General features: G+C 53.1%; 1 protein-coding gene across 2 annotated transcripts; it reads left to right on the forward strand.

The window, feature by feature from the left end:
• Positions 1–4,527: 4,527 nt before the first annotated feature.
• On the forward strand, positions 4,528–6,805 carry LOC114233051 (UL16-binding protein 6-like). Of its 2 annotated transcripts, none has more exons than XM_054710846.1 (4): positions 4,528–4,607; positions 5,116–5,364; positions 5,583–5,846; positions 6,439–6,805. In XM_054710846.1, exons 1-4 carry the CDS (start codon positions 4,529–4,531, stop codon positions 6,564–6,566), a joined length of 720 nt encoding a protein of 239 aa, XP_054566821.1. In that variant the 5' UTR covers position 4,528; the 3' UTR covers positions 6,567–6,805. The 2 variants fall into 2 exon arrangements, with proteins under 2 accessions (XP_054566821.1, XP_054566824.1); XM_054710849.1 differs by having other exon boundaries at positions 6,448–6,805.
• Positions 6,806–10,744: the final 3,939 nt, after the last annotated feature.

Below are 10,744 nucleotides of genomic sequence, written 5' to 3' on the forward strand. Positions count from 1 at the left end.
TGCCCCTTCAATTTTGATTGATAGTCTTGCTGGATAGAGTATTCTTGGATTCAGTCCTTTGCTTTGCATCGTTTTGTATACTTCCTTCCATTCCCTTCTAGCTTGTTGTGTTTCTGTTGAGAAATCATTTGATAATCTGATGGGGGATCCTTGGTAAGTAACTCTCTGTCTCTCTCTTGCAGCCTTTAAGATTCTCTCTTTGTGGTTAACATTTGCCATTGTAATTATGACAAAATGTCTTGGTGTGGGTCTTTTGGGATTCATCTTGCTTGGGACTCCTGGTACTTGTGTAACTTTTTTCTTCCCCATGTCAGGGAAGTTTTCATTCATTATTACTTCAAATAGATTTTCTAATCCTTGCTGCTCTTCTTGTCCTTCTGGCAGGCCTATTATACGTATGTTACTTTGTTTTGTGTTGTCCCAAAGCTCCCTTAGGTTCTCCTCCTGCTTTTTATTTTTTTTTCTCCAGTTGCTGTTCAGATTGGGCTTGTTTCACTAGCTTATCTTCTAACTCACTAATTTGGTCCTCTGCTTCTTCTAGTCTACTGTTGAAACCTTCCATGGTGCTTCTATTGTAGCTATATCATTGTTGATTTCTTCCTGATTTTTGCATAGGTTGTTGATTTTCTCATCCATCTAGTATATAAACTGTATGGCTATTACTCCGAATTCTTTTTCTGTCATGTGGCATGCTTCCATTTCACTTATTTCCTTTCTTGGAAATTCCTCTTTATCTTTCCTCTGGGGATTGTACCATTGTCTCCCCATTCTGACTACCACCAAAAGGTTCAAACGTGGAGTTGTGGGGGCCTGGGCCATGTGCAGTGGGAGCTTTGCACCACCCGAGTGTCAGTAAAGAGCTCCGACACCAAGACGTGTGGCTGCCGTGGGTTGGTGGGAGCCATGTTCACCCAGGATCTGAATCACCAGCGCTCAGTGCAGCCTTGTGCACGCACCTATAGTCAGGGACTTTGCCTGTGCCACACTGATAAAGAGACCCCACTGGTGTGTGCCGAAAATGAGGATCCCTTACAGTGGTTCTCAACCTTCCTAATGCCGTGACCCTTTAATACAGTTCCTCATGTTGTGGTGATCCCCAACCATAAAATTATTTTCGTTGCTACTTCATAACTGTAATTTTGCTACTGTTATGAATCGTCATGTAAATATCTGTGTTTTCTGATGGTCTCAAGGGTCTCTGTGTGCGCATGTGCCGAGAATTGGAGTCACTGGCTCCTACTGTGCTTGCACTGGTAATCGGGGATCCTGTGTGTACGCGATGAGAATCAGAGTCAAGTCACTAGTGCTCAGTGCTGCCTAGTGGCTGCTCAGTGGTTGAGAACCACTGCTGTAGAGTCTAAGAACATCGGAAAACACAGATATTTACATTATGATTCATTAACAGTAACAAAATTACAGTTATGTAGTAGCAATGAAAGTAATTTTATGATTGGGGGTCACCACAACATGAGGAACTGTATTAAATGGTCACGGCATTAGAAAGGTTGAGAACCACTAGCATGTGCCAGGTGTCAGAGTCCCCTTGTGTCTGGGCCATGAATTGAGTATCAGAGTCTCTGTTGCTTGGTGCGGCCTCACACCGAGATCAAGGGTCTCTGTGTGCGCATGTGCCGAGAATTGGAGTCACTGGCTCCTACTGTGCTTGCACTGGTAATCGGGGATCCTGTGAGTGTGCGATGAGGATCAGAGTCAAGTCACTAGTGCTCAGTGCTGCCTCTCGCGCAGAGAATCAGGGTCCCTGTGTGTACATGATGTGTTGAGAATTGGAGTCACTGGCTCTTAGTGTGGGTGCACTGGGAATCAGGGATCCTGTGTGTGCATGATTAGAAACAGAGTCAACTCACTGGTGCTCCGTGCTGCCTCTCACATGGAGAATCAGGGTCCCTAGCCTGGGCACCTGCATAAGGGCTCCTTTTGGACACCAATATGAGTGGGACCTCTGCTCCTGGGGACAATAGGACTCGGGGTCCGACCTCCCAGTGCTGGAGCCTGGCTGCAGTGCGGGCAATGCTCACAGTTCTGCTGGACTTCCCCCAGACAGGGCGGCCGCCTGCGGTGTGACCTCCGCCTGCTTCCCTCTCCTCCTGCCCACCCTCCAGTGGCTGGGAGTCTGCCCCTGATGATCGCTTCTAAGGAAGGCCGCCCCCCCTCTCTGTGTGTGACCTGCGTGTGATTCTATCGGCTCACCCGGGAGGTCTCCCCTAATAAGCCTGGCATCTTGGACTCACAGGGGCCATGGGAAGCGGCTGAGTGTGTGCTCATGTGCTTCAGCCACCCCGGGCACCAGTGCAGCCTGCGGGGCGAGGGCTGCCCGTCCCAGGACACAGGAGGCTCCGAGCCTCAGGAACTGGCAGTCAGAGAGTGAGGGCGGACTCAGGAGGGGACAGCTGGGCATCACAGGCCAGCCACCCCTCGGAGGCCACGTGTCCTCAGACTACGCATTGGACTTGGATCTTCACAGGAAACCGCCAAGGAGCAGCAGGCCCTGCAGGTCCCTGTGAGCGAGCCTGGGCGTGGGCCCCCACACAGACCTGCACGGTGACCCCCAACATCAGCGTCAGAAGAAATTGGCCTCCAGCCCCTCCAAGAACTGCCCTCCCTTCCAGCGCCATCTGCAACCATGGCCCGGCCAGCAGGGGGCCTCAGCGTTCCTGCAGGCATGCCCCAGGTGGACTGGGTTCCCTCACCCCCCTGCTCCTCCAGGTCGGATTGGCCTACCAGCCCGATGCAGCCTGCACGTCCACCTTCAAGGCCAGCAGGGCTCTGTCTGAAGAGGCACTGACTTTGGAAGCCTGTGCTTTTGAGCCACTTTTTTTAAAATCAACTTCTGGTTCCTTGTGGGGTAAAGACAAAGTGCTCATTGGCTTCTAACCGCTCACCTGCTGGCCTGCCTGATCACCCCTAACCACTCTACCTGCCTGCCTGCTGCCCCTAACTTCTCTCCCCTGCCGCCGTGATTGGCCCTGTCTGCCTGATTGCCCTAACTGCTCTCCTCTGAAGGCCTGATTGCCCCTGACTGCCTCTGCCTAGGTCCTGCCTCCATGGCTTTGCCTGGAAGATGTCCAGTGTAATTAGCATATTATCCTTTTATTAGGATAGACCATTGACATATAACATTGGATTCGTTTCAAATGACAGCACAATGATTTTATATTTGTACTTATTGCGAAAAGATCACCAGAGTAAGGCTGGTTGACATCTATCACCACCCACAGTTACAGTGTATTTGCTGTGAGAAGTGTTAGATGTGCCTCCTCATAACGGTTTACAACACAGTCTTCTCAACCAAAGTCCCCTGCTCTGCATCCCCATGGTGTTTGGTTTTACCTGGAAGCCTGTGCCTTTTGACAGATCCTCCCCCCACCCCAACTGGTGGGCGGAGTTATGACGGTCAGGCCACCAAGCCCTTCCTGTTCCCTCTGAAGGCTGTCTCCACCTGTCTGTCCGATGGCGCAGTTCTCTCTCTGTCTCTCCGTCTCTGGAGCCAGGTCGGTTGGTCCACTCCTTCTCCTCCTCCCCCTCCTCTAATCCCGGTTTCTCTACCTCCTCCGTAATGAATGTCGGTATAAACCTCCTCTTCAATGTCTCTTGGTCTCCGACTCCCGTTCCCTGCTCCTCGAACCTCACACCTTTTAAGATCGGGTGATAGGCAATGGGGTGAAGAAGACCTGGTGTGGTATAAGGCCCACCGGGGTGGGGGTGGGGGGGGGTGGGGGTGGGGGGTGAAATATTACAAGAATTACAGCCCCAGGAGTGGAGGGGGCCTTAACAGAGGGATGGCAGCAATGCTGTGACACTATTGAGGTGTTTTCACTGAATACAATTCCCTTCCTGTCTGTACCCCTCACCCTGCCCTCCCACCCCCTCCACCCTGAAAACGGGGCGGGGCGGGGGGGACGGGCCAAATCTGCAGGCAGGGGCTGCGAAGCCCGGAGTGAGGCCCTGGGAGCGGGGAGCGGGGAGCGGGGAGTGAGGCCCCGGGAGCGGGGAGCGGGGAGCGGGGAGCGGGGAGTGAGGCCCTGGGAGCGGGGAGCGGGGAGCGGGGAGTGAGGCCCCGGGAGCGGGGAGCGGGGAGGCCCTGGGAGCGGGGACTGAGGAACCGGGAGTGCGTGCGGCGAGCTGGCACCACCTGGGTCGTGGTCCCATAGGTTGCCCACCAGGGGGAGAAGGGAATGCCGGCAGAGACTGCATCGCTGCAGCCTTAATTTTGCACTCGGATGTCAAGTGTGACTTGATATGGTTAGCATTAGAATAAAGGAATGGAGAAAAAAGCAAGCGAGTGCAAAGGGTTAAAAACCACGTAGCAAACCCCCCCCCCCCAAAAAAAAAAACAACAACAAGAAAAACACAACCACGTTGAGAGTCCGCCCATCGAACGACGGGGAGGCGGTGCCGGGGGCGGCCTATGGGAGGGGCCCTGGAAGCACTCCAGCAGGCAGCGTGCGCGGGGACTTGGTAAACTTTAAAACCCGCGTCCTGGGAGTGCGCACCGCTGCTGAGGGTGGAGATGGAGCGGTCTGCCTCTGAAGGTGTCAGCCCCGTCTTCTTGCTCTTGCTTCTGCTTGGGGCACCCGCTGCTCCGCGCTGTGAGTTGGGCAATGGAATCTGGGGCGGGGGACCAGCATGGAGACGGGCACCTGAGGGATGGATGGGCGGGGAGCCCACGCTGGGGTTGGGACACTTCCCTCCTCCGGGTGGGGCACAGACCCGCCTACCCCTCCGCGATCTTGTCTGCGGGCGCCTTTCCGTCTCGGGGCGTCTGCACACCTGGCTGCCTCTGTCCCGGAGAGAGGGACGGGAATGAGCCTGTGACTTGTCAGAAACAGTCCTGGGCGAAGGGACCGGAGGAAGATGGGAGAGGAGGACCCCACCCCGGGGGTTTCTGATGAAGCCCCTCCTCCACCCCGAGCTGCTGCGACGGCACCTACCATCCACCCGCCTCACCAAAGGCTTCTGCAAAGTGGGAGCCAAGCCCCTGCCATCTGCACCCGAACAGGACACGGGCCGCCCAGCCATCAGGGGTTCCATTGTGGTCAGGAATGGGGAGGGGCCCTTAGGGTGACTTATTCCAGCCCCTGCGTGTCTCCCTCCCAGGTGCTGTCTCTCTGGGCTATAAGTTCACAGTGACACCTAATGGACAACCGTGGTGTGACATTCAAGGCCAGGTCAATGGGAACGCATTTCTTCATTACACCTGCGGCGGCCAGAGGGCCACACTCACCAGTGTTCCGGGGGTGAGTGCCACCCGGGCCTGGAACCAGCAGAGAGACGCTCTGCAGGACGTGGTGGAAGAGCTCAGGAAGACGCTGCTTGACATGAAAGCAGGGATGACTGCAGCCGGCGGTGAGTTCCCAAACCCAGGGCAGAGGCAGAACAGAGGTGAGGGCTTAGGGGTCAGTTGTGTTTGGGGAAAACGGGAAGTCGGTCCCACCCAGGAGACTCGGAGCCACAGAGGACAGAGCAGGACCAGGAGATAGAGGGGAGCAGAGGGCTGGACACCAGTGGGGACAACGGCTCTGTCCAGACCAAGGCTGACCGCTTCCCCACGGTGCTGGGGACAGCTCCTCTGTCCCTGCAGGCCAGCATGACGTGTGAGCAGGAATCCAGTGGACGCACCAGCGCATCCTGGGAGTTGGGATCGGATGGACAGACATCTCTCCGCTTTGACTCAAAGAACAGACACTGGACGGTGCTGCGCGGTGAAGGCAGACGGTTAAACAGAACATTGGCGGGGGACAGAGCTACGGCCGATCTCCTGGTTAGGACCTCAGCTGGAGACTGTAGGAAGTGGCTTGAACAAGTGCTGTGTCCCCTGAGCACACAAGGTAATTCTGCAGAGGGAGGGAGGATGTAGGTCCATGAAATGACAAAGTTTCACATCCTCCACGGTGAGGGTTTTGGAGAATAAGGGCCACAGGATGTTCTGCAGTCCATCTTTTGGTGTCTCACTTCCTCATCTCCGCCTGCACATAACCCTGGAACATTCACTCACCGGGGATTTCGTGCGGACTGCAAACCTGCGGGCATAGTTCTGTTTCCAGACCTTTTCCTCGTCCTCTTCCCTCTTCTCAGCATCGTTTGTCTTCTTCAACTCCCCTGGTCTACTTCCGGAAATCCTTTAACACCTCCTCAGTCAGCTCCTGCGAGGATTCTCTACCATCTCCCTCATGTGTCACCTCCTCTCCTGTCCCAGCAGGAGTGATTACTGTAACCCTTGCTTCCCCCGTTAGCTGTGTGAGCCCCATGGGGCCCCTGCCCATCTCCTCTCTTTGCTCCAACCCCAGGATCTGTCCCTATGGCTGCCCACACATAGAGGGTAGGAACTGCACAGTAGGATTCCGCGGGACAGCAGGGCCTGAGGGGCCTCTCCATGGAACTGGCTTATGCACGGTTGTCACTCTCGCGTTTCCATTACAGCTACATCAGCCACAGCCACAGCCACATTCCCGTCCAAGGCCTCAGCCAACAGGCCCATCACCTCGGTCCTCCCTGTGATCCTCACCTGCGCAGTCCTAGTTGGCATCTTAGGCTGGGCCTTTACGTAACAGGAACTGAGGGCATAACTGCAGGTGCCATAACAGGTACTGACCGATGGCGCACGAACTTTCTGAGCAGCACTTCCAAACGCACGAAGAAGTGGAAAATTGGGGCTCCGAATGGTTTGCCTCCAAACAAGAAAAGTTCTATTGGGACGGTATCCACTAATTACCGGAAAGATGGGGGAAATGGGTAGCTAGCGATGGGCAGTACTTTGAATAAAGCACGTTTGATGTTTCCTTTGAAATTATCGTGTTTTCTTTGATGATAAACCCCGCATTATTAACTGGGGGAGCATCTGTTGTGCTGAGGTGAGGAGGATTAGGGAGTGAAATTGAGAAGCCCTGGGAGGTTGATAGTAGTCATTCCCCTTGTTAATTTATAAAGACTCAAATATAGAAATAGAACGAAATAAGTTGTCTTTTTTAAAAAAAGAAAGTTTGTCTTTGATATAAACGCGTGGCTGGCCAAGAACCAGTGTTTAGAACAAGAGCAGAGTGGGATTCTGGACACGTCTGACCATCCAGTGTGGAGTCACTGTTCACCAGGACAGTCATGTGGAGAACTGCGCCCAGACCGAGGGATGCCGTGTACCGCACCACACAAAACCCCTAGTCTGGGCACCTGCATAAGGGCTCCTTCTGGACACGATGTGGGTGGGACCTCCGCTCCTGGGGACAATAGGACTCAGGGTCCGACCTCCCAGTGCTGGAGCCGGGCTGCAGCGCGGGCAATGCTCAGAGCCCTGCCGGGCTTCCCCCAGACAGGGCGGCTGCCTGCGGTGCTTCCCTCTCCTCCTGCCCACCCTCCAGCGGCTGGGAGTCTGCCACTGATGATCGCTTCTATGGAAGGCCCCCCTTTCGGTGTGTGACCTGCGTGTGATTCTATTGGCTCACTGGGGAGGTCTCCCCTAATAAGCCTGGCATCTTGGACTCACAGGGGCCATGGGAAGCGGCCGAGTGTGTGCTCATGTGCTTCAGCCACCCCGGGCACCAGTGCAGCCTGCGGGGCGAGGGCTGCCCGTCCCAGAACACAGGAGGCCCTGAGCCTCGGGCACTGGCAGTCAGAGAGTGAGGGCGGACTCAGGAGGGGACTGCTGGGCATCACAGGCCAGCCGCCCCTTCGAGGCCATGTGTCCTCAGACTACGCATTGGACTTGGATCTTCACAGGAAACCGCCAAGGAGCAGCAGCCCCTGCAGGTCCCTGTGAGCGAGCCCGGGTGTGGGCCCTCCACACAGACCTGCACTGTTACCCCAAACATGGGTCCTGATCAGCGTCAGAAGAAATTGGCCTCCAGCCCCTCCAAGAACTGCCCTCCCTTCCAGCGCCATCTGCAACCATGGCCCGGCCAGCAGGGGGCCTCAGCGTTCCTGCAGGCATGCCTTGGGTGGACTGGGTTCCCTCACCCCCCTGCTCCTCCAGGTAGGATTGGCCTCCCAGCCCGATGCAGCCTGCACGTCCACCTTCAAGGCCAGCAGGGCTCTGTCTGAAGAGGCACTGGCTTTGGAAGCCTGTGCTTTTGAGCCACTTTTTTTTAAATCGACTTCTGGCTCCTTGTGGGGTAAAGACAAAGTGCTCATTGGCTTCTAACCGCTCACCTGCCGGCCTGCCTGATCACCCCTAACCACTCTACCTGCCTGCCTGCTGCCCCTAACTTCTCTCCCCTGCCGGTCTGATTGGCCCTATCTGCCTTTTGCTGTCTGCCTGATTGCCCTAACTGCTCTCCCCTGGGGGCCTGATTGCCCCTGACTGCCTCTGCTTAGGCCCCACCTCCATGGCTTTGCCTGGAAGATGTTCAGTCTAATTAGCATATTATCCTTTTATTAGGATAGACAATTTACATATAACATTGGATTCGTTTCAAATGACAGCACAATGATTTTATATTTGTATTTATTGCGAAAAGTTCACCAGAGTAAGGCTGGTTTGCCCCGGCCAGCGGGGTCTTCTAACGGGGGTACCGAGGAGGCGCACCTAAGAGAATGAGAGACAGATAAGGGAAGCAGAAGAATGGAAGCAAGACAAAAGGGTTTCTGATCAAGCCTCGTCCTGGCGCAGCTTGGTGGGGGGGGGGGGGGGCGCGTCGGTCCCCTCCCGGAGGGAGATTTCCGTGGGCGAGGAGCTGGCGCAGGGACGGGAGTTGGGATCTCGATCGGAAAGTTCGTCTAGTTCTCCGGTAACCCATCCCCCCCCCACCCCCCGCCGCCCCCTCCACCGCGGGGACTCAAGTCCTCTACTCCGTCCGCGGCCAGATGACTGCGGGCTGGGGTGGTTCGAGCCCCCAGGATCCAGAACGGAATGCGGAGTGATACAGATCTGGGCCCGAACCTTTGTGTTCCTGGGGGTTGGGGGAGAACTGAAGGAAACCCTTAGGAAGCCCATGCTTATTGTTCTCTTAGGAGAAGGCGAGCTGGATAATGTGCTCTTGAGATCGCCTCTCCTTGGCCCTGGAGGGCTTGCGGGCTTGCACTGCAGGACAGGTGGAACCAGCTCAGCTCCCTGCCTGCGAAGAGGAGGTTCCAATCTGTGGTCCCCTCGTCGTTGCCCATCCTGGCAGGAATTCCCCTCCCCCCGAACGAGAGCGCCTGGGGACCTCTTAGCCTGCCCCTCTGAGCCTTTAAACATGGTCAGACTAGATGGAAGAGTGTTGTTTTTTTGTTTGTTTTTTTTTGGCTCAGCGGAACATTTCTGAATAAACTGAGTGTCAGTCACAGTGACATCAGTAAGTTTGAAGTGCTGCGTGTCGGTCTGTGCACCTTGTAACTGAAATGGTTGATAGGTGGACTCGAGGTAGTGTGTCGGTGTGTGCTGATTTCATACAGGGAGTGAAAAAGCACACCTTACAAACTGCTTTATCATAAAACGTGAAAATTATAAGGTGCTATATATAGTAAATAAGTTTTTCTCTTGTTATAACTGAACGGGCCCCGTAGTATTCAGTTGTTTGTAAACTTTTTTCCCCCAGATTTCTTTTAGTTTAATTGCCAGGTGTCCTTGAGGTACTGTAATTTGACTTGTATTTTGCTTTTGGATTATCCACTTTACTTGTTATACCGTTGTTCTGTGGGAATCTAAATCAGATACATTTTGGGAAAATACATCCAATTTTCCTAATTGGGCATAGACATTACAAAACAAATCAGATGTGCTGTTTTTCATACTCCTCATGCTAACTTTGTAATATACTTGATCTGGAATTTTTAAAAATGTTTTTTTGATTTTTTTTTTGTTAAAATAGCAGGCAACTTTTAAGAAAAGTTAAAAATTCTGCTTCTGAATTGTATTTGAATAGCATAGGCTACAGCAAAAAACAGATACTTTAATTCCTGCTTCTATTAGTTCTTTTAAAATATTTTCCCCTTCTAATAAAGTTATTGAGTTGAATACACTTTCTTCTTGCGTGAAATTTGTTTGACTAGGATTAATGGATCCTAGTTTGATCCATTAACTAAAGATCAGTTTGTTTATCTTCAAAATATTATGCTTTAAAGAAAACTTTCAGGATCTGAAAGCATTAGTTTTCCTTTTATTTTTTTTGAAAGCATTAGTTTTTAACCACTATATTTATTACATGTAAGAAAAGTCAGAGTAAAGGATTTAAAAAAAAAAAAAAGAAAGAAACGGGAGTGGGCATTAATCGACCGAGGAGACATTGACCTGGTTCCTCCCGTGGGCTTTGCATACCCACTGTGTGTGGCTCTTGACATCTTTTGGGGAGGAGAGGCAGAGCCATTATTTTTATCGATGTCAATCTCTATGCAAACCAGGTATACTCTCAGGGAAATCCAGAGGAGGTTGGAAAAATGTCCCGACCTTCCCTTGCAATGCTTTGCTCTGCACTTGGTTCGATACCCATACCTCTGGCTCTGGCTAGAGCTTACGTAAGCATCCCTCTGGTTAAGATGCTGTCTCCGTAGGGAAGGAGCGAATCTGGGTCCGGAGGTGCTCCCGCTCTTGGTAAACCGAGTCCCACCTACACCTATCGGCCATTTCCAGGCGTTGATAATGAATCTGAATGGGTTTTGCTAAAGCTGAATCTATTTGCTGTTTTACGAGGTCGGTTATTTTTCTAAATGCCCAAGGGCCAAATGTAAGAATAAGGAGAAAACCAACAAGGGGACCAAGGATGGGGAGGAGGTAGGGGAGGAGTCCATTAAGTCCACTCCAGAGCGGGTTCTCAAATAG

The sequence above is a fragment of the Eptesicus fuscus genome, chromosome 3 (assembly GCF_027574615.1).
Source record: "Eptesicus fuscus isolate TK198812 chromosome 3, DD_ASM_mEF_20220401, whole genome shotgun sequence".
Taxonomy (NCBI): Eukaryota; Metazoa; Chordata; class Mammalia; order Chiroptera; family Vespertilionidae; genus Eptesicus; species Eptesicus fuscus.